Here is a 23,511-nt window from a genome sequence, read left to right as displayed (position 1 = left end):
CTGGAATCAGACAGTTCTGCAGACCGTCCTGGAGCTAGGTCTGTGTCAAGGTCTCCTGGTGCTTCGCTGGTCCCATGCTCTTGGGCCACATCGCTCTGGTCTTTGAGATCATCCTCCACCAAGGCACAGATTAGCATCTCTTTGGTCTTGTTGGACCCATCGAGGCCTCGCTCCTCACACATTTGGATCAGCACAGCTTTCTCATGCTTCTTATAAGCAGCTGCCATTTTAGCAGTCACTTGCCAAATAAAAGATAGGATAGAAAAACAAGAGAGGGGAGGGGGTAACTGCTACCCCTACAGTATTGTTCCAGGTATATTTAAACACTGAGTTTGATCCTCAAAACTTTTGCAAGTTTTTTAGTGAAAGGGATGATTGCTCAAAGCAGATCACTAATGCTCTATATCCCACCGCTTGCCACCAATTTGTCACGAACAGCTGGGGGAGTCACTCAGATATCCCGCAGCTGTTCGCTGATTTGTCACAAACACGACTACTCTCTAGCGCCCCTCTTGCCGGCAGGCCACTTTTGGTACTGCAGGACAATGAACAGAATGAGGCTGCTGAGCTAATAATGCCAAATATTGGAGGTCTCACAGCAAGGGTAAATGTATACATCACCGATTCCCGCTAATGGAATATATATATACCTCGGTACCCTTAATGATAGCACTCCAATAATTCTATGCAATAATATTTATACTGCCACCACCGGACGTTTCACAGGCAGTCCGGGTACCCGTTACAGAAAGCATAAGGCCCTTCAGGTTTTTGGATTCGTATATAAAGCATGAGGAAAGAAACTATTAAATTTTATATATTTAATTCGAAAATAGGCAGTGTTTAAAAAAATATACAAGAATTTACAAAAGGGAACAATACAAATACAGTATAGACAGTTACATAAAAATAAAAGGTATAAACTTACTAAACTTGTGCCATAGATGTGACGTCTGAATTTAGGGAGGGAGGGACTCCAAGAGAAGAAGATGGTAGAATCGGCCAGCATCACCACTTACTGATGCCCTCCAGTACTGACTGCCCTCATCAAGGAGCTAGTCTCTCTTATGCCTTTAGGTAACCCCCCTCTCTGTGACCTCATTTTACAGTCTCTTGTGGACTGTGCCGAGATTGTTACAAAGTTCTCTAATTCTAGCTTTTCACATATCTTTGCCCTTGGGCCACACAGGTGAAAGATATTAGCGTCATGTTTTATATCTCGATTTTACATTTACATAGATACCAAACACAACGCATCTAGCATGATTTTACTAGCCAATACTCATTTGTTGCGCTACCAGCGATCTTCCAGTGGAGCTAGACGGTGCGCTGGATTCAGCACTCCACAGGGATTCTGGCAATATGCTTTTAATTTTTCTAGCATTAACGTAGTGCTTAAAAACTGTTTTGGAAGTTTTCCCTCCAACAGAACAAAGGGATGTCTTTCTATGCATCCTTTGGCTGCAGTTCTACCATCAACCAAAGTCATAAATACCTAAACTTTCAGGCCGATCAGATAATCGTCATGACGATCTGTGGCTGATGGCAGAGAGGGGGGTGAGGACCCTTCAAGAGCTGTACATGACAGTGACTACCTGGTTTTGCCAGGGCATCACAGATACATGTTTGTTTGTGTGAGCCTTGATGCTCTGAAAGGCAGTGCGGGCACAGCCCGCCTATTCTCTCACCTCTCATCTGTTTTTTCTGCAGTGAAGGACATGGTGTGCTTGAGTAAAGAACATGGTGTCCTGCGCCCGGGCCAGGCCGTGGTCCAGCACACAGCGGATGGACTGTGTCACTCTTCACACTGTACGTCTGCCATTGACCCAGTCACCAGATATCACCTTATTAATGTCTCCTCCCTGGACTGTGCCTCCAAGTGTGAAGCGGTGAGTGAATCCACAGTCTGTGAGTCCCTGTATGATGCTAGCTGGAAATACTCTGCAAAATTGTTCATGAAATAGTCTCCTATATGAAAATCTGTGCTTGCGACAATCATCCAAGATTCCACAGAATATACAGCATATAGCCTGAGCTGAAATCTAAGCATTATCTTCTGTGTGTCCTGCCCCGCTCTGTCTGCTGAAGGACACCCGCCACATTGGGCAAATCCTGTGGACTGTCATGTGGATGTGTAGGATGGGGAGGTTTGATGAATTTGTAATGGATGATAACTCTTTTCTATTCCATTCTTAGAATCAATTATATGAGCCACCCAGAGACATAACTCAGTGCTGCGGGCGCTGTCGCAACGTGTCGTGCGTTCAGTCCTTTATGAATGGTACAGTCCTCACTCAAAGGGTGAGTATCGCCTGGACCGTACCAATCACACTAACCTCTCTTGTGTCTTCATTCTAGCTGGCTGTCCTGGAATGTGAGCGCCTCTTTCTCCGATATTACCACATAGTACAGCAGCAGCAGCTTAGCATTTCATGGTCTCTATAGAGCTTCACTTTACACAATAATGAGGAGCAGCTACTGTTGGGTGCCATCACTCCTTTAAGGCCATCAGTTCTGCTCCGGGGCCATGAAAAGAGCTTCTGTGTGAAGCACCATTCCGAAAATGAGCAGGGATATCTAGAGTGGCAGTATGAGTGGCACTGGCTGACATGTGCCCTTCTGTGCCATAGTCATGGAACATCAGCCGACCATTCATCAAGAGGAGATGTGTTAATCTGAATAGCACCACAGATTCACTTCTCTATGGAATATACGGAAATGTCTCATAACGTCTGCCCTACGTGTGCATGTGTGCCCATCACCACCTCATGACCCAAACCTATTCTCATCCATATAAAAAAAGACTGAGGAGAGCCACCACTAACATGAAAGCCATCTCACTGCTAAATTGTAGGGGTATGTACCATGTGTGGAGACACGGGGCTCAGTGGGCGCTCTCGTCCACTAAAACCCACCGCCTTTAGAAAGACAGCGTGGCTCAGGGCTCAATCCAACTGAACGCCGGCCTCCTTAACCGTGGGCGTAACACTACTCAGACAACACAGGGTGAGGGAACCACAATAATTAGACTTTATTGGATCCCCAAACAATTAACAGCACATAACACATAACCAGCAAAACACACAAATATAACAGGCAACAGAGTCTCACCCTTCCGCTGGCTCACCAGGGATTAGAATGTCCATGCCTCACAGGTTCCAAGATGTCTGAGGTCTGCAAAGTCTCTAACAGGTGACTGAATTGTCCCAACCTGAGTGTCCTCCTTAGGTAGACCTGGTTTGATGTTAAAATCCTGGCAGCCGGAGTCGAAATCCCTAGGCTGTGGATATGGTCTCCAACCGGGTCTGGAGTCCCTAGATTGAAGCCATAAGATATCCTGATCCTCTAGTCAGCTCCAAAGAGCTTAGACTGGATCCATCAGCATCCAACAACAACCCCTGGTGGCTTAAAGAAGTCCTTTTTATAGCCAGAACCTTCCACTTGGATACACTGCGTCCTCATCGATTGGTTGGACAAGATTGCTTCTCCCATTGGAGGAATTTCAAGCTGCATGGATAATGTTCATTTAAATGATGTGCATAGAAAGACTGAGGGTGTACATGTAAACTGGGAGTCACCGACTAGACAATGGCTACTAAGGTAATTACATTATCAATACACAACTACAATACAATGGTTACTGGAAATGTCTGGAGAAACAATACGTTTGGCTTTCAGTGGCCAACACAATTACATTGAGTCAACAAGAGTCTTGTAAAAACAATGAGGGACTTCTCCCCCGTCTATAGACAATCTATCATGCTGTCTGGCTGGATTTTAAGAAACTTTAACCCATGAGAGTCCATGTCGTCACATTCCTCCCCCTTCTTAATATTAGCCAGACATGATAGGCTTCCGATCATCCTTCTCCTCTTGACGGCATTGTCCTTTTTAATGGTGAGGTCAGCAACAGAGGCTCGCATCTATACACCTCCCCCTGATTACCTCCTCCAAGTTGAGCAGCCATATGGTGGACAAGCACTAAGGTGGGGTCCATGAGTTGGGCCTGCACAAATCTGCCACTATCAATCCTCCCCCAGTCAATAGCCACAGTGTGGTTAGGCTTACTCACGGTTCTTGGTTCAGAAGTGGATGATGGAGACCGGGAATGCAAACCATCCCTGGAAAAGATGTTAGAAAGATCCACATCAGTGTCCTGCTTGGCTTGGATGTGGGTGATGGCTTCTTCAAACTGACTGGCTAGTCCTTGTCCTAGGTCATTCTCCAAAATGACTGGTGTGAGCAGGTAATTCATAAGCCCCACTTTCACTTCCCTTTGAGTGGTATCTGAAACAGGCTTGGTGGGGCCATCTATGAACCCCACTTCAACTTCCTCCTGGCTAGTCCCCGAAACAGGTGTGTGGACGGTGTCCATAAGCTCCACATCAGCCTTGCTCTGGTCAGTCTCCACAATGTCAGGAATGGGGAGGCTGTTCACAATCCCCACATCGATCACTTCCTGGATGGTCCCCAAAATACCAGGTGTGGGGAGGCTATCCACAAGCTCCACCTCGACCTCTCCCTGGTCGGTTTTTAGGTCCAACTGCACACATGCCAGAGGGACGTCTGAGCGCTGGCCCTCAGCCAGGGAGATGGATAATTGGGAATCTGGTACAGGGTCTTCTGGAGAAACAATAACTGGGCTTAACAGAGTGATGGAAGATCCAATGTCTCGAAGTCCCTGAGCCTGTATATCACCGACCTTGACCGTCTGGATGTGGGGATGGAGGTTGGCTGGTGTACGGTGTCCAGCCTGCCGTAGGGTGTGGACTGGATAAACCACTTCCTCAACTATTGGTGTTTCTTGGGAGTAGCATTCCTCAGGTCTCGTTGGTTCATCTCGGCATATGTTGACTGGTTGGAGTGGCAGACAGGCTCCAAGCATGCGGCCTCGGTTTTGGAGTCAATCTTTATCTATATGTCCATTGCGCCCACATGTATAACAGCGCCATAGATTGGGCGAGTCACAGGCCCTGTTTGTAGTCCTTTGTTTTGGCGCAGCTTCTGCTGGGTAGCGGGACCATCCTTCTCGACCGGCTGGTGTTAGCAGTACTGCAGCTGGAATCCCATAAACATATTCCAGAACATACGCCCTCTCTTCTCTTGAGGATCTAGGCCCCAATGCATCCAACAACGCTGTGGCTTGGGCCATTTTGGACAAAGTTGATTCCCAATTGTCACTAGATCCATGATGTGGCACATAGTTTAAATCCTCTGGGTCAATATCGGCGGGATCCTCATCGTCCTCTGCATCATTCTGGGCATCCCAACGGACTAATTTCCGGATCAAGTCCGACCGAGTCTCAGCGCTCCAGCAGACAATCTCTCGCCTCCGGCACAGATCCTGCAGCATCCATTTACTGCAGCAGTTGTAACTCCTCTCTTGTCCTTGTCCCATGGCTGAGCTGGTGGGGTTGGACATGGCAGCGTCCGAAACCTGAATGCCTCCCCTATGGCCTGCTGGGTATGCTTATGTGCCTCCCTGGTTGTTGAGCCCTGGACGGTGTCCGAAAACACCAGTCCACTGCAGCTCCCCTGGGTAAACCAGGCTGAGTAGTATCCCACTGCTGCCACCAATTGTGGAGACACGGGGCTCAGTGGGCGCTCTCGTCCACTAAAACCCACCGCCTTTAGAAAGACAGCGTGGCTCAGGGCTCAATCCAACTGAACGCCGGCCTCCTTAACCGTGGGCGTAACACTACTCAGACAACACAGGGTGAGGGAACCACAATAATTAGACTTTATTGGATCCCCAAACAATTAACAGCACATAACACATAACCAGCAAAACACACAAATATAACAGGCAACAGAGTCTCACCCTTCCGCTGGCTCACCAGGGATTAGAATGTCCATGCCTCACAGGTTCCAAGATGTCTGAGGTCTGCAAAGTCTCTAACAGGTGACTGAATTGTCCCAACCTGAGTGTCCTCCTTAGGTAGACCTGGTTTGATGTTAAAATCCTGGCAGCCGGAGTCGAAATCCCTAGGCTGTGGATATGGTCTCCAACCGGGTCCGGAGTCCCTAGATTGAAGCCATAAGATATCCTGATCCTCTAGTCAGCTCCAAAGAGCTTAGACTGGATCCATCAGCATCCAACAACAACCCCTGGTGGCTTAAAGAAGTCCTTTTTATAGCCAGAACCTTCCACTTGGATACACTGCGTCCTCATCGATTGGTTGGACAAGATTGCTTCTCCCATTGGAGGAATTTCAAGCTGCATGGATAATGTTCATTTAAATGATGTGCATAGAAAGACTGAGGGTGTACATGTAAACTGGGAGTCACCGACTAGACAATGGCTACTAAGGTAATTACATTATCAATACACAACTACAATACAATGGTTACTGGAAATGTCTGGAGAAACAATACGTTTGGCTTTCAGTGGCCAACACAATTACATTGAGTCAACAAGAGTCTTGTAAAAACAATGAGGGACTTCTCCCCCGTCTATAGACAATCTATCATGCTGTCTGGCTGGATTTTAAGAAACTTTAACCCATGAGAGTCCATGTCGTCACACCATGCTTAGAAGACCACCGCTTCATATGCCTGAACGCTCTGCCACTCTCCTGCACAACTGTTATTTTATCATATAGGATACTGAATGAGAAGCTGCTCACCAGGTCCTCTAAAGTATAGATAATCCAATGAGACAGGCGGCCATAATATATACACGAGCCGCAACAAAGAGAGTGTGGTGAGAAACTAAAAACAAAGTGGCCCCGTAGAGACGAGAAAGTGTCTGCTGCTTCCAAAGCTCCACCTGTGCATCCACTGCCTGAGAGTCATATTGTCTTCTGTTCTTTACCAGCGCACAGCTTTTGAATCTATATTCTGCTTAGTCTACGCACATAGTCCTCCTTATCATCTCTCTGAATGTCCGCCGCCTCTAATAGAGATCAGCAAACTTGTTTGAAATGTGTTCGGCAATTTCAAATTTGGCACAAGCCTTGTCTCTTTCGGGCAAAGATCGGTTTTGTTCGGTAATTGTTCGTGGTTGCACTAATGCTATTCTTCTATCTTATTACCACTCTGGCTAGGATAGTGGTGCTGTATGATGAGCAAGGGAAAGTGTTTGTTGATGGAAGGGGGTGGGGAGAGGTCACAGGAGTGGCAGACTATTTTGTTTTGTTTTTTTAACTTCATGTGTATATGTTCCGGCAGCCAATCAGGGCACAGAAAACATCCACGATATTCAGACACAAGGGTTTTTGTCATTGGATGCTTAAGTCACATGTCCCTCTGCATATAACAAGAGGACATGCGGCATCAGCGCCATTTTGTGATTGCTACAGCTTAGGGAAGGTGTTGTTGCCACTGCTGCTTCTACTAACCAGTCAGCTTAGCTAAGGGGTTTAATTTTAGGTAGTTTATATTGATAGGAGAGTGATAGTGTAGAATAGGGACGTGCAGTGTAGGGATGTAGGGAAAGGTGTGTGCCACCAAGCAGCATTTCATCATCTAGTTACATAGGTTGAATAAAGACCTAGGTCCATATACTTCAACCTTCCTCCACCAATTATACATTTTGTCATTAAGTCATTTATAACTGACAATGTTGTGTGTAATTACTGAGCTCAATTCCCTCAATATTCGTGGATGAATGCCAACTAATGATTGCTAATTATGTGGTCTTCCAAAAATTGCTATTTCAGCATCTAAATAGTGCAAAAATCTGTGGTCCAAGCCAAAATGGCCATTTCATAATCTACATAGAGATTGCTACTTCTGTGTTCCTGCCAGTGATTGAAATTTCAGCATCTAAATTCTGATAGCTAAATCTGTGGTCCTGCGACCTGCCACAAATAGACATTTCAGTATATAAATACTGAATGATTATTCTGTGCTCCTGCCACCGTATCTCATCCGAGATAAAAAGATGTTGTTACTTGTGTGGGCCTCCAACACATATATATCACTGGAGATAAATACTAATTGATAACTCTGTGCCCATTTCCACAAATTAGGGGCAGACACCATGAAAGTGGCATCAATTGCCATAGTCCAGCATGGGCCATGCACGAGTGAGGGCCTGGGAAAGCATTTATAGCTTTTAAATTAATTTAAAACGAAGAGGTGGATGAGTGACAGGTGTAAGCCACAGGTGTGTCCACATTTAAAAAAAATAAGTGGCAGACTCCACTATTAATTGCTCCAAAGTACAAATAGTATATTGGCGCACCATGAATGTGTAGCGCCGCTGAGACCCTCAGGGCACTACAATGAACTGCATCCTCTTGGGGATGCAGGACCTACCCCCTGTGACCTGGAGTACCAGTGTTTTTTCCACCAAAACACAATCTAAATCCTAGTTCTCCTCTCCACACTGGGCATGTCGCCATGGGAATGAGTCCCTGGGATTAGCCAGCCTGGTGGGAGGGGTCAGTCAGTCTGTAGTGAGGAGAGAGTTGGGAGCACACAGGAGAGGTGTGCAGACGTGCCTGAGCTGGGTCCGTGTAACGGTGACCCTGGGGCACAGATGAGAGGTTGCCAGGATGGGTACCGAGATACTGCTGGGATCGGAGCACGCACGAGCCACAGGGCCCTAGGTCAAGCGCAAGTTTTCTTCATAACTGTTGCCTCTGGTGTCTTTCCTCTTTATTATGGAAAAACTGGAGAAAGGAAGAACAAAAACCAAAAATATATGTAATAGTGAAAATATAAATATTTTATTTTTAAGTGAAGAAATGATTATACAAGGACCATATAGGTCAGAGACAAACATTAGTGGGATGTCAAAAGATCAACTGCACAAATATACAATAGCAATAAAAGGACCCCTCTCCTGCGCGAAGCGACCCAGCGTGATAGGGTAAAAGGATGGGGACAAATCCAGTGGAAGGAGGTGGAGTGTGCGGGGGGAATGCACGTTCAAAATCTGAGAGCGGCTACAGTGATGGGGCACATAGACCGACACTTTGAAACAGCCATAGGACAATGTAAATGAGTGTTTCTCCATGTAAAGGCTAAAGGGTCGGTCTATGTGCTAAGGTAACCGATGGGATGTTCCCATTGTACAAAATTCTGTCAGTACAGAAAGAATAGACTATTATGTTCAGGAACAAACACCCCAGGGATTATCTATCTGAGATATGCAGGGGAACATGCACATGCTAAATCTGGAGGCAGCTATAATACCGAGGCAAATGGACTGGTGTTTTCGATCAGCCACAGTAAGATAAATATTTCACCATATGGAGGCTGGATGATCAGTCCATATGCTGGGGTCACCGGTGTGTGTTGAAATGAAACCGTGTGAGCCGTGCATCCAGATGGGATGTTCTCCCTGCAGTATTTTCAGCGCTATAGAGCAGAGTAGTAAAAATTGTGTGAGGGACAGGTATAAAACCTCAATGATTACCTGTTAGAAGATGAAGGGTCGCCAAGGGCAGGAGAGGGGACCTCCCCAACGATCGTTTCGCTATGGGAGCGCTTAACGATCGTTTCGCTATGGGAGCGCTTTTTCCAGGGGCAGTATACACAAAGAGAAAGCTGTATCACTTTAAATAGTGTTGGCAAAGGGGAGATGATTCCCACAACTGCTGACAGGTGCGGCGCACGCGCCGATCGTCGAGGGGCGGGGAGCGAGGAAGCCACAAGCGCCGCCGCTCGGGCGCATGTCCGGGAGGCAGGGACGCGTCACCATGACTCCCAGGCATGCGCACGCGGCGACGCCGGGCATCCACACGGCCCGCCCATCGGCAGGTCGACGCGCGCGCACTGATGCCAGCAGAGGGTCTCCCCTGACAAGATGTATAGGTGATATGAACATGAGTTTAATTGAGTAAGAATAACAGAGTAAGGCACATGAGACATAAGAGCAAAAGGAAGGTATAATAAATACAGATATCAATACTCTAATATGTTCCAAGAGAATCAAAGGAAGATGATTATGATAAAATTCTGAATCCCAAGACATAATTTCATTCATGAAGACTTGTTAAAAAAGGAGAGACCTAAAAAAAGGGGGAAATATAGCATGAGAGAAAAATGAATATTAGTATAGTTAATATCAGATAAATAAATAATTAATACTTTTGCCAACACATAATAGTAGAATATGTACTTAGCACAAGCTAATAAATCTGTGCACATTAGGAGCATATCAGAAGGTATATATTGCTCCAAGAGAAAAATTCCATAAATTTATGTATATTTTATACGTTAATAAATCGTTAAAAATGAATGGTTAAAGGCGAAGCTGTGGGGGAACACAGCAGAGGTCTGTGGGATAGGAGAGCAAGATGACATATAGAGCTCAAAGGGGGGGGGGGGGGGGAGCCAGCCATTCTCAGACTTCAAAAAGTGAAAAAAGCTTAACATACAAAAGGTCGAAGAAGTGTTGATAATAAATTCAGAGGAAGGGGGCATAACTGACGACCTCATTAAGGCCGTTGGGTACCAAGGTGTTCAAAAGTATGATCCACTTGGATTCTCGTTGGGCAAGGATCTTACGTAAGTTGCCCCCACGGATTCCGCCCTGAACGACATCAATACCCCTGACCTGAAGAGAACTAGGGTCACTTTGATGGTGGAGTCTAAAGTGACGAGGTAAAGTTTTTAGGAGACCAATATCCTCAGCTGTCTTGGCACCCATGATGTCTCGGACGTGTTCCCTGACCCGTATGCGGAGCTCACGTGAGGTGAGTCCCACATAGATCAGGGAACACGCACAAGTAGCATAATAGACCACGTGGGTGGTCCCACAATTAATGTAGGGATAGATGGAGAAATGTTTAGTGCCATCGGAGGATGAGAAGGACTTACTCCGGACGACGTTGCTGCATGCCACACAATGGCCACAGGGGTAACACCCACGAAGTGGGCCACTCGAACCGAAAAAATTGGGTCGGGGAGGGATATAGTGGCTCTTAACAAGAAGGTCCCCGAGGTTGTTCGCTCGTTTGGCCGTCATGAGGGGCCGATCGGGTAGTACTTCTGCCAGGGTGGAATCAGTCAGAAGTACCGGCCAATGCTTGCTTAAAATGCCCCTCATTGTGTCCCACTCATGATTGAAAGTACTGATAAAACGGACATTGGTATCCCGGTTCTGCTGACGTGGAATATAAGAAAGAAGTTGGTTGCGAGGGGTGTGTTTGGCACGGTTGTAACCCTTCTTTATGCATCTGTTTCCATAACCCCTCGCTTTAAACCTACACCGGAGGTCAGAGGATTGGGCTTCAAAGGTATCATCTGTAGAGCAAATCCGCTTCATCCTTAGGAATTGTCCGGTGGGGATGGCGCGAATGGTGGCGGGAGTGTGACTAGATGTTGCATGAAGTAATGCGTTTACCGACGTATCCTTTCGGAAAACGTCGGTCTGCACGCCACCAAGTTCATCAACCACAATCCGAATATCTAAAAAATCGATTTCAATTTGACTGGATCTATAAGTAAGTCTGATATTGTACGGGTTGTGGTTGAGAGTGTCAATGAATGATCCGAGCTGCTCCGGTGTGCCCTGCCAAAAGATAAAAATATCATCTATGTAGCGGAGCCAGCACTGCACATGGGCGCCGCACCCGGCACCTCCGTCTCCGAAAACCAACCTCTCCCAGTATCCCAGGAAGAGGTTGGCGTACGAAGGCGCACAGGCCGCGCCCATCGCAGTGCCGCGCCGCTGTAGATAAAAAATGTCCTTGAAAACAAAAAAATTGTGGGTGAGGGCAAACCGGAGCAGCTCGAGGATCAGTTCATTGAGCGCGCCATCCCGACCGGAGGTACCAAGGAAGAAGCGGACTGCCTCCAATCCATCTTCATGTCCGATGCAGGTGTATAAAGTTTCCACGTCAGCACAAACCATGAGCATGTCCTTATCCATAAAAACGCCATCAAGGCGCCTCAGGACGTCCGTGGTATCTTTAACATAGGAGGGCAAAGTTTCAACAAGTGGTTTTAAATAATAATCAATGAATTGGCAGATTGGATTGCATAGCCCTCCTATGCCGGACACTATCGGACGCCCCGGGGGGTTGAGGGCGTTTTTATGGATTTTTGGCAGTAGGTAGAATGTGGGAACACGTGGAAAGCCAACGAGCAATCCGTCGAGTAACTTCTTATCAATGATCCCTAAATCATGAGCACGCAGCAAAATCATCCGGAGTTCTTGGGAGAAAGTGTTTAGAGGTGAGTGTGATAAACGTGTATAGGTGTTTTTATCACGAAGTTGTCTCAAAGCCTCTTTTTCGTACATTGCCACCGGCCAGACCACGATATTTCCCCCTTTGTCTGCCGCCTTGATTACGATATCGTCATATGATTGTAAGGTTTTAATAGCAAGACGTTGGCGGTGTGTGAGGTTGTCATATTGGCGTCTAGTTGGTACTTTTCTGAAGTCCTCCATGACTAGTTTTGTAAAAATGTCAACCGCGGGGCAGAGGGACAGAGGGGGAAACCTCGTGGACCTGGGGAGCAAATGTGTGGGAAGATTACCTGTAGAGGGATCTTGTTCCTCCAAGAGGTCTTGTAAGTCTTGTAATGCTTGCCTTTCAGTCTGGTCCATGTCGCTGTTACTCCGTCTTTGATTGTGTAGTTTCTTTAATAATACTTTCCGAGCAAAAAGATTCGTATCTTTCACTGCAGCAAAAAAATTAAAAGAAAAAGTTGGACAAAAATTTAAACCTTTGGATAGCACATCCAATTCGGCGTCCGACAGGGTACGTGAGGAAAGGTTGATTACCTGGAGTTGTTTTTGGTTTTTGTCAGTATCCAGACGGATATGACTACTGCGGGGAGTGTTAATTTGTCTTGTGCGTGTGCTCCTGGTTTGGATTCTCCCAGGTTCAACTGTGTCACGTAGCCCGGCGGACGCATTGGAGACCCCCGTGTCTTCAGCGGAGGATTCGGAGAACAGCGAGGTGGACCTAGACCGAGGAGGGTTAGACTGGCGAGACAAGCTGCGACCCCTTGAGAAACGATGATTCCATTTATATACTGTCTCAAAGGCATAATCTTGCGCATCTCTTTGAAATTTTTTGGATTTGAGGTCACAGATTTCTTTCTCCCATTTTTGTACCTCCTGTCCCATGTCTCCATAAATTTTGGCTAATGCCTCCGTACTACATAAATCAAATAATGATTTTTCTAGACTCTCCAGCTCAGATTCGATGGAGGTCAGGGCGGAAGAATTATGTTGGGAAAGGAGTTCTAATAAGTTTCTCGAGCACGAATGCAAACTCCTCTCCCAATCCTTTTTAAAGGAATCCTCCAAGGTGGGGAAGGAGGGAAAGACTTGTATCCGGAGCCCCCTAGGGATACGGTCATTTTCCAAGTATTTTGTGAGGAAGGCTCTATTCCACCATATCCGTGTGCGTTTTTTATATAGCTCCCGATATCTGTGGACCACAGACTGCACTGAAGGGCCCCCTCCAGCTTCGCCATCATTCATAGGAGCAGAGTATGTACCACCAAAATCTTTGGTGACCTGGTCCAATTGGGTGAGCCAGGTCTGGTCTCTGGCTCGAAAGTTCATTAGGGCCTGTGAAGAAACTGTGGAGACCACAGAAAGAAACATTAAACACTGAAAGAAACTGGCCATCAAAAGTAGAGATGACGCCGGGGGGTTGCGGGTAGCAAGCCCTCGGTGGGTATATTCTTAGAATGACATGGAAAAACTGGAGAAAGGAAGAACAAAAACCAAAAATATATGTAATAGTGAAAATATAAATATTTTATTTTTAAGTGAAGAAATGATTATACAAGGACCATATAGGTCAGAGACAAACATTAGTGGGATGTCAAAAGATCAACTGCACAAATATACAATAGCAATAAAAGGACCCCTCTCCTGCGCGAAGCGACCCAGCGTGATAGGGTAAAAGGATGGGGACAAATCCAGTGGAAGGAGGTGGAGTGTGCGGGGGGAATGCACGTTCAAAATCTGAGAGCGGCTACAGTGATGGGGCACATAGACCGACACTTTGAAACAGCCATAGGACAATGTAAATGAGTGTTTCTCCATGTAAAGGCTAAAGGGTCGGTCTATGTGCTAAGGTAACCGATGGGATGTTCTCATTGTACAAAATTCTGTCAGTACAGAAAGAATAGACTATTATGTTCAGGAACAAACACCCCAGGGATTATCTATCTGAGATATGCAGGGGAACATGCACATGCTAAATCTGGAGGCAGCTATAATACCGAGGCAAATGGACTGGTGTTTTCGATCAGCCACAGTAAGATAAATATTTCACCATATGGAGGCTGGATGATCAGTCCATATGCTGGGGTCACCGGTGTGTGTTGAAATGAAACCGTGTGAGCCGTGCATCCAGATGGGATGTTCTCCCTGCAGTATTTTCAGCGCTATAGAGCAGAGTAGTAAAAATTGTGTGAGGGACAGGTATAAAACCTCAATGATTACCTGTTAGAAGATGAAGGGTCGCCAAGGGCAGGAGAGGGGACCTCCCCAACGATCGTTTCGCTATGGGAGCGCTTAACGATCGTTTCGCTATGGGAGCGCTTTTTCCAGGGGCAGTATACACAAAGAGAAAGCTTGCCTCAGGGCTCTTTCGTCTTCATGACTCTTGCCTCTGGGGTCTTTCCTCTTAATGACTCCTGCCTCAGGGGCCTTTCCTTTTCATGACTCTTGCCTTTGGGGTCTTTCCTCTTCATGGCTTATACCACTGGGGTCTGTCCTCTTCATGACTCTTGCCTCTGGGGTCTTTCCTCTTCATGATTCTTGTCTCAGGGGCCTTTCCTTTTCATGACTCTTGTCTCTGTGGTCTTGCCTCTTCATGTCTCCTGCCTCAGGGGCCTTTCTTCTTCATGATTCTTGCCTTTGGGGTCTTTTCTCTTCATGACTGTTGCCTCTGGTGTCTTGCTTCCTCATGACTCCTGCCTCAGGGGCCTTTCCTCTTCATGACTGTTGCCTCTGGTGTCTTGCTTCCTCATGACTCTTGCCTCAGGGGCCGTTCCTTTTCATGCCTCTTGCCTCAGGGCCCTTCCCTTTTCATGACTCTTGCCTCTGGGGTTTTTCCTCTTCATGACTGTTGTGGAGACACAGGGCTCAGTGGGTGCTCTCGTCCACTAAAACCCGCCGCCTTTAAAAAGACAGCGTGGCTCAGGGCTCATCCCAACTGAACGCCGGACTCCTTAACCGTGGGCGTAACACTACTCAGACAACACAGGGTGAGGGAACCACAATAATTAGACTTTATTGGATCCCCAAACAATTAACGGTACATAACACATAACCAGCAAAACATACAAATGTAACCGGCAACAGAGTCTCACCCTTCCGCTGGCTCACCAGGGATTAGAATGTCCATGCCTCACAGGTTCCAAGCTGTCTGAGGTCTGCAAAGTCTGTGACAGGTGACTGAACTGTCCCAACCTGAGTGTCCTCCTTAGGTAGTCCTGGTTTGATGTTAAAATCCTGGCAGCCGGAGTTGAAATCCCTAGGCTGTGGATATGGTCTCCAACCGGGTCCGGAGTCCCTAGATTGAAGCCATAAGATATCCTGATCCTCTAGTCAGCTCCAAAGAGCTTAGACTCGATCCATCAGCATCCATCAACAACCCCTGGTGGCTTGAAGAAGTCCTTTTTATAGCCACAACCTTCCACTTGGATACACTGCGTCCTCATCGATTAGTTGGACAAGATTGCTTCTCCCATTGGAGGAATTTCAAGTTGCATGGACAATGTTCATTTAGATGATGTGCATAGAAAGACTGAGGGTGTTCATGTAAACTGGGAGTCACCGACTAGACAATGGCTACTAAGGTAATTACATTATCAATACACAACTACAATACAATGGTTACTGGAAATGTCTGGAGAACAATACCTCTGGCTTTCAATGGCCAACACAATTACATTGAGTCAACAAGAGTCTTGTAAAAACAATGAGGGACTTCTCCCCCATCTATAGACAATCTATCATGCTGTCTGGCTGGATTTTAAGAAACTTTAACCCATGAGAGTCCATGTCGTCACAACTGTTGCCTCTGGTGTCTTGCTTCTTCATGACTCCTGCCTCAGGGGCCTTTCTTCTTCATGACTGTTGCCTCTGGTGTCTTGCTTCCTCATCACTCCTGCCTCAGGGGCTTTTCCTTTTCATGACTCTTATCTCTGGGGTCTTGCCTCTTCATGTCTCCTGCCTCAGGGGCCTTTCTTCTTCATGACTGTTGCCTCTGGTGTCTTGCTTCCTCATCACTCCTGCCTCAGGGGCTTTTCCTTTTCATGACTCTTGTCTCTGGGGTCTTGCCTCTTCATGTCTCCTGCCTCAGGGGCCTTTCTTCTTCATGATTCTTGCCTTTGGGGTCTTTTCTCTTCATGATTCTTGCCTCAGGGGCCTTCCCTTTTCATGACTCTTGCCTCTGGGGTTTTTCCTCTTCATGACTGTTGCCTCTGGTGTCTTGATTCCTCATGACTCCTGCCTCAGGGGCCTTTCTTCTTCATGACTGTTGCCTCTGGTGTCTTGCTTTCTCACGACTCCTGCCTCAGGGGCCTTTCTTCTTCATGACTGTTTCCTCTGGTGTCTTGCTTCCTCATGACTCCTGCCTCAGGGGCCTTTCTTCATGACTGTTTCCTCTGGTGTCTTGCTTCCTCATGACTCCTGCCTCAAGGGCCTTCCCTTTTCATGACTCTTGCCTCTGAGGTTTTTCCTCTTCATGACTGTTGCCTCTGGTGTCTTGCTTCCTCATGACTCCTGCCTCAGTGGCCTTTCTTCTTCATGACTCATGCCTCAGGGGCCTTTCCTTTTCATGACTCTTGTCTCTGGGGTCTTGCCTCTTCATGATTCTTGCCTCGGGCCTTTCCTCTTCATGACTGTTGCCTCTGGTGTCTTGCTTCCTCATGACTCCTGCCTCTGGGGTCTTGCCTCTTCATGACTCCTGCCTCAGGGGCCTTTCTTCTTCATGACTGTTGCCTCTGGTGTCTTGCTACCTCATGACTCCTGCCTCAGGGGCCTTTCCTTTTCATGACTCTTGTCTCTGGGGTCTTGCCTCTTCATGACTCCTGCCTCAGGGGCCCTTCTTCTTCATGACTGTTGCCTCTGGTGTCTTGCTTCCTCATGACTCCTGCCTCAGGGGTCTTTCCTTTTCATGACTCTTGTCTCTGGGGTCTTGCCTCTTCATGACTCCTGCCTCAGGGGCCTTTCTTCTTCATGACTGTTACCTCTGGTGTCTTGCTTCCTCATGACTCCTGCCTCTGGGGTCTTGCCTCTTCATGACTCCTGCCTCAGGGGCCTTTCTTCTTCATGACTGTTGCCTCTGGTGTCTTGCTACCTCATGACTCCTGCCTCAGGGGCCTTTCCTTTTCATGACTCTTGTCTCTGGGGTCTTGCCTCTTCATGACTCCTGCCTCAGGGGCCCTTCTTCTTCATGACTGTTGCCTCTGGTGTCTTGCTTCCTCATGACTCCTGCCTCAGGGGTCTTTCCTTTTCATGACTCTTGTCTCTGGGGTCTTGCCTCTTCATGACTCCTGCCTCAGGGGCCTTTCTTCTTCATGACTGTTACCTCTGGTGTCTTGCTTCCTCATGACTCCTGCCTCTGGGGTCTTGCCTCTTCATGACTCCTGCCTCAGGGGCCTTTCTTCTTCATGACTGTTGCCTCTGGTGTCTTGCTACCTCATGACTCCTGCCTCAGGGGCCTTTCCTTTTCATGACTCTTGTCTCTGGGGTCTTGCCTCTTCATGACTCCTGCCTCAGGGGCCCTTCTTCTTCATGACTGTTGCCTCTGGTGTCTTGCTTCCTCATGACTCCTGCCTCAGGGGTCTTTCCTTTTCATGACTCTTGTCTCTGGGGTCTTGCCTCTTCATGACTCCTGCCTCAGGGGCCTTTCTTCTTCATGACTGTTACCTCTGGTGTCTTGCTTCCTCATGACTCCTGCCTCAGGGGCCTTTCCTTTTCATGACTCTTGCCTCTGGGGACTTTTCCTTTCATGACTTTTTCTTCAGTGGGCTTTTCTTTTGATAGCTGTAGAGCTAGGTTTTTTGGGATGCAGTTGCCTCTTCATACAAACTTTCCACTTTCATTGGCATCTTCAATGTCTCTTATCCATCCACAAATATGAATCTAAGCTTAGTAGATCACTAGTTGTACACTAACTGTCTGGGCCATCTCCTTGGAATAATTGCCATATTGAGTGGCACGTGTTGCACGATCGTGACTGCTCTGAAAGTCTCAGACGTACTTGTTCCTGTCAAGTTCTCTTAGCCATGTATACAATGTGTGTAGGAGTCTAGACTAAATCCTGTAATGTGCTGTTAAATGTGTTCGTCTTGTTGACTTCTTTCTTGTTTGAATTCTATGCATCATGTTTTTTTTCACTTTTTTTATTTAGCCTGGTTCTTCCTGGATTTCTAAGTGTGTCAGATATGACTGCACAAACACTGCCATAGGACCAGTGTTAGTCACGTCTGCCATCAGCTGCCCCCCATTTAATGAGACAGAGTGCATAAAGGTCAGTGCTTTCCAATGTGCTGCTTGTTTAGTATAGAACTTGTGGCTTCATTTACTAATTTCTGTGGCAATGCTGTCAGAGATAACTGGGAATTCAGCAAGGGATGCAGGCTTGCTTCTGGCACACTGGGCTTCACCTTCATTAACGTGCAAAGGAAGGGCAAAAGATGGCGCCTTTTGAGCCCATGACTGGTCCATACAGAACAGCAGAAATATAGGCCTATAGCTATGTCCCGATCTGTGGACAGGCCTCCATATGCTACTAAGCAGACACTATGTGCAGCTCCAGAGACAGACTTTGGCCGAGCCTCGGTGTATTCACATGAAGCCCATGGGATGTTTGCCAGCTGCCAGCTCTTCCCTGACAGCTGCAGTATGGTAGATCGTGTTCTTCAGCTCCAATCTCTCCGCTGGCACATTAAATGGAAACTATCACACGTAATATGAGCTTTCAGATGTATGCACCAATTCTTCATCCTCGCTTATTACGTGGTTTATTGTAAATCCTGCTTTCCTCACCCATATTGGGTCACAAGCCAAAGGGTCGATGCAATCATTATACCTCTCTTGCATTATTATCATTTACTTTTCATTGGGGGTGGTCAACCTAAAAGTGGACCCAAAGGACTTTAGTATCATAGTTACATAGTTACTAAGGTTGAAAAAAGACCTAGGTCCATCTAGTTCAACCTTCCTAAAGGTTATCAGACAATATTGATAGTAGTTTCCTTTTAATGATGTGGGGCACTTGTAATCTGGCACCTGCATATTGTCCGTGTGCGGCCGCATGGTGTTGCTCTTATGGATCAGATGATGGCTTCACAAAATCTTTAGTGTTAGATTTGATCCTGAGGTCTTTAGAGCATGCTGACACTGATGACAGGACATCATGGGCCAAGCAACAGTGTCTCCAGGTGCTTTACTGCTGTTTCATACCCGTGTGCAGGCTGGAGCCTCTGCCCCACTAATTGAAATGACGTAGTGCCGTCACACTTGTAGAACATCTCTGCCCCTCTCATGTGGCCGCACTTCACCTTTTCTGAAACGTTTTTTTTTTCCCCAGATGGGAGGCTATGTTGTCTCATTCTTAGATGGATGCTGCAAAACATGTAAGTGAAAAATATTTGGAGGCTCCTACGGTCTTACGAGGTTGTCACCTGTACCTTTACTCTATATAGCTGTGGTCTATGGCCGCTGCTTTCAGGATGGGTTAGAAGTTATGGTAGTTTACTATAGCTGGAGGGATATAATTTGGAGACTAATGGTATAGAGCCACATTGGTCTCCAAGTACATAGAGTCTCCAAACTTAAATGGTTGAACTCTCATTTCCAGGCAAAGAAGATGGAAAGTTTTGTAAGAGAGTCACTGTGCGGATGACCATCAGGAAGAATGACTGCAGGAGCAACACTCCGGTAAGCAGCCCTCTGTGAGGTCATCTTTGTCATTGCAGCCCTGCACATGCCCACACTTGTGTGGCACATCCCTTGGCGTGCTCACGCTTGTGTGGCACATCCCTTGGCGTGCTCACGCTTGTGTGGGACATCCCTTGGCGTGCTCACGCTTGTGTGGGACATCCCTTGGCGTGCTCACGCTTGTGTGGCACATCCCTTGACGTGCTCACGCTTGTGTCGGACATCCCTTGGCGTGCTCACGCTTGTGTGGGACATCCCTTGACGTGCTCACGCTTGTGTGGGACATCCCTTGGCGTGCTCACGCTTGTGTGGGACATCCCTTGGCGTTCTCACGCTTGTGTGGGACATCCCTTGACGTGCTCACGCTTGTGTGGCACATCCCTTGACGTGCTCACGCTTGTGTGGGACATCCCTTGGCGGGCTCACGCTTGTGTGGGACATCCCTTGGTGTGCTCATGCTTGTGTGGGACATCCCTTGACATGCTCACGCTTGTGTGGGACATCCCTTGACGTGCTCACGCTTGTGTGGGACATCCCTTGGCGTGCTCACGCTTGTGTGGGACATCTCTTGGCGTGCTCACGCTTGTGTGGGACATCCCTTGACGTGCTCACGCTTGTGTGGGACATCCCTTGGCGTGCTCACGCTTGTGTGGGACATCCCTTGACGTGCTCACGCTTGTGTGGGACATCCCTTGACGTGCTCACGCTTGTGTTGGACATCCATTGGCGTGCTCACACTTGTGTGGGACATCCCTTAATGTGCTCATGCATGTGTGGGACATCCCTTGATGTGCTCACGCTTGTGTGGGACATCCCTTGGTGTGCTCACACTTGTGTGGGACATCCCTTAATGTGCTCATGCATGTGTGGGACATCCCTTGATGTGCTCACGCTTGTGTGGGACATCCCTTGGTGTGCTCATGCTTGTGTGGGACATCCCTTGATGTGCTCATGCTTGTGTGGGACATCCCTTGATGTGCTCACGCTTGTGTGGGACATCCCTTGGTGTGCTCATGCTTGTGTGGGACATCCCTTAATGTGCTCATGCTTGTGCGGGACATCCCTTGGTGTGCTCGTGCATGTGTGGGACATCCCTTGATGTGCTCACGCTTGTGTAGGACATCCCTTGGTATGCTCACGCTTGTGTGGGACATCCCTTGGTGTGCTCATGCATGTGTGGGACATCCCTTAATGTGCTCATGCTTGTGTGGGACATCCCTTTGCGTGCTTCTGCTTTGGTGGGGTGGCCCTTCACATTGTCATGTTTTTGTTTATATAGTGGTCACATAAAATCTGAAGAATTTTCATAAATGTCTAATCGTAGCTATTCAATATAAAGTAACTGCTCACAAGTCGGGCCGGGGCAAAGCCTTTATCTGGCCTATGAAGGGTCAAATTTCTATAATAACCAGTCACTGTATACTTCTCCTATCCCTGCAGGTGAACATTGTTTCATGTGATGGGAAGTGTCCGTCCGCCAGCATCTACAACTACAACATTAACACATATGCACGCTTCTGTAAGTGCTGCCGGGAGCTGGGACTGCAGAGACGCGTCGTGCAGCTATACTGCAGCGGAAACTCCACCTGGGTCCACTATGCCATTCAGGAGCCAACAGACTGTTCCTGCCAGTGGTCCTGATCCCCTACACACCAAATGATGGATCACGGTCATCTGTATAATGCTATAGTCACATCCTCTGTCTACAGGCCATGGAAAAGTGCCAAAAAGACGTTACTCTCAGCCAGAGGGTTTTATGTCACTTAGATTGTCAGTGACCATGGTCTGTGTGGTTCACATCAAGCCACGTCCACCGGCAGGAGAGGACTTTAGTGCAATACTGAAATGCTAGTTACCGGAACATGATAGTGACTGCTCCGAATCTCCCCAGAGCCGCAGTCCAGCCGCACCCTGGAGAGTGGATCCCGCTTCTGCTTGACATTAGTTATAACCTTTTATAATATAATTATAAAATAATAGTAGATTAAAAATGATAAAATAAATGGGGAGCAACGCAGAACAGATGCATCCGATGTGGGTGACTAGGATAAGGGATGTCCTACACCTTGAGAAAGTTACGGGGTCTTCAGTCCTTGGTAGGTGAATATATCTCACACTGACGACACCACCATCTTTTCTTATGTAGTGTGAGAGAGTTGGCTTTTTACTTCTGACCTTGTCCAGACCCTATCTGTATGATTACCTGTATGATTACCTGTATGATTATATGTATGATGATTACCTGTATGATGATTACCTGTATAATTATATGTATGATGATTACCTGTATGATGATTACCTGTATGATGATCACCTGTATGATAATGTATATGATGATTACCTGTATGATTATCTGTATGATTACCTGTATGATGATTACCTGTATGATGATTACCTGTATGATGATTACCTGTATGATGATGTATATGATGATTACCTGTATGATTATCTGTATGATGATGTATATGATGATTACCTGTATGATTATCTGTATGATTATCTGTATGATGATGTATATGATGATTACCTGTATGATTATCTGTATGATGATGTATATGATGATTACCTGTATGATGATGTATATGATGATTACCTGTATGATTACCTGTATGATTACGTGTATGATGATCTATATGATAATGATCTGTATGATGATGATCTGTATGATGATGATCTGTATTATGATGATCTGTATGATGATGATCTGTATGATTAAGTGTATGATGATTTGTATGATGATCTGTATGATAATCATCTGTATGATGATGATTTGTATGATGATCTGTATGATAATGATCTGTATGATGATGATCTGTATGATGACGAGCTGTATGATTGCGTGTATGATTATTTGTATGATGATCTGTATGATGATTTGTATGATGATGATCTGTATGATTACGTGTATGATGATTTGTATGATGATCTGTATGATGATGATGATCTGTATGATGATGATCTGTATGATTAAGTGTATGATGATTTGTATGATGATCTGTATGATAATGATCTGTATGATGATGATTTGTATGATGATCTGTATGATGATGATCTGTATGATGATGATCTGTATGATGACGAGCTGTATGATTGCTTGTATGATGATTTGTATGATGATCTGTATGATGATCTGTATGATGATTTGTATGATGATTTGTATGATGATGATCTGTATGATTACGTGTATGATGATTTGTATGATGATCTGTATGATTACGTGTATGATGATTTGTATGATGATCTGTATGATGATGATGATCTGTATGATGATGATCTGTATGATGATGATCTGTATGATTACGTGTATGATGATTTGTATGATGATCTGTATGATTACGTGTATGATGATTTGTATGATGATCTGTATGATGATTATCTGTATGATGATGATCTGTATGATTACGTGTATGATGATCTGTATGATGATGATCTGTATGATGATGATCTGTATGATTACGTGTATGATGATTTGTATGATGATCTGTATGATTACGTGTATGATGATATGTATGATGATCTGTATGATGATTATCTGTATGATGATGATCTGTATGATTACGTGTATGATGATCTGTATGATGATGATCTGTATGATGATGATCTGTATGATTACGTGTATGATGATTTGTATGATGATCTGTATGATTACATGTATGATGATTCGTATGATGATTTGTATGATGATGATC

General features: G+C 46.2%; 1 protein-coding gene across 1 annotated transcript in view; it reads left to right on the top strand.

The window, feature by feature from the left end:
- The window catches only part of OTOG (otogelin), a 595,066-nt gene extending 572,237 nt beyond the window's left edge, over nucleotides 1–22,829 (top strand). Inside the window, exons 49-54 of the mRNA XM_075326471.1 lie at nucleotides 1,711–1,889; nucleotides 2,197–2,301; nucleotides 18,291–18,410; nucleotides 19,473–19,518; nucleotides 19,743–19,822; nucleotides 21,263–22,829. Of these exons, the coding sequence (XP_075182586.1) occupies nucleotides 1,711–1,889; nucleotides 2,197–2,301; nucleotides 18,291–18,410; nucleotides 19,473–19,518; nucleotides 19,743–19,822; nucleotides 21,263–21,463 (731 nt within the window). The 3' untranslated portion in view covers nucleotides 21,464–22,829. The remainder of the gene's footprint in view (nucleotides 1–1,710; nucleotides 1,890–2,196; nucleotides 2,302–18,290; nucleotides 18,411–19,472; nucleotides 19,519–19,742; nucleotides 19,823–21,262) is intronic.
- The last annotated feature ends 682 nt before the right edge of the window (nucleotides 22,830–23,511 follow it).

This window comes from Anomaloglossus baeobatrachus, chromosome 10, assembly GCF_048569485.1.
Source record: "Anomaloglossus baeobatrachus isolate aAnoBae1 chromosome 10, aAnoBae1.hap1, whole genome shotgun sequence".
In the NCBI taxonomy this organism is placed as follows: domain Eukaryota; kingdom Metazoa; phylum Chordata; class Amphibia; order Anura; family Aromobatidae; genus Anomaloglossus; species Anomaloglossus baeobatrachus.
Note: the sequence above shows the minus strand (reverse complement) of the source record. Positions and strands in the feature narration are given on the sequence as shown.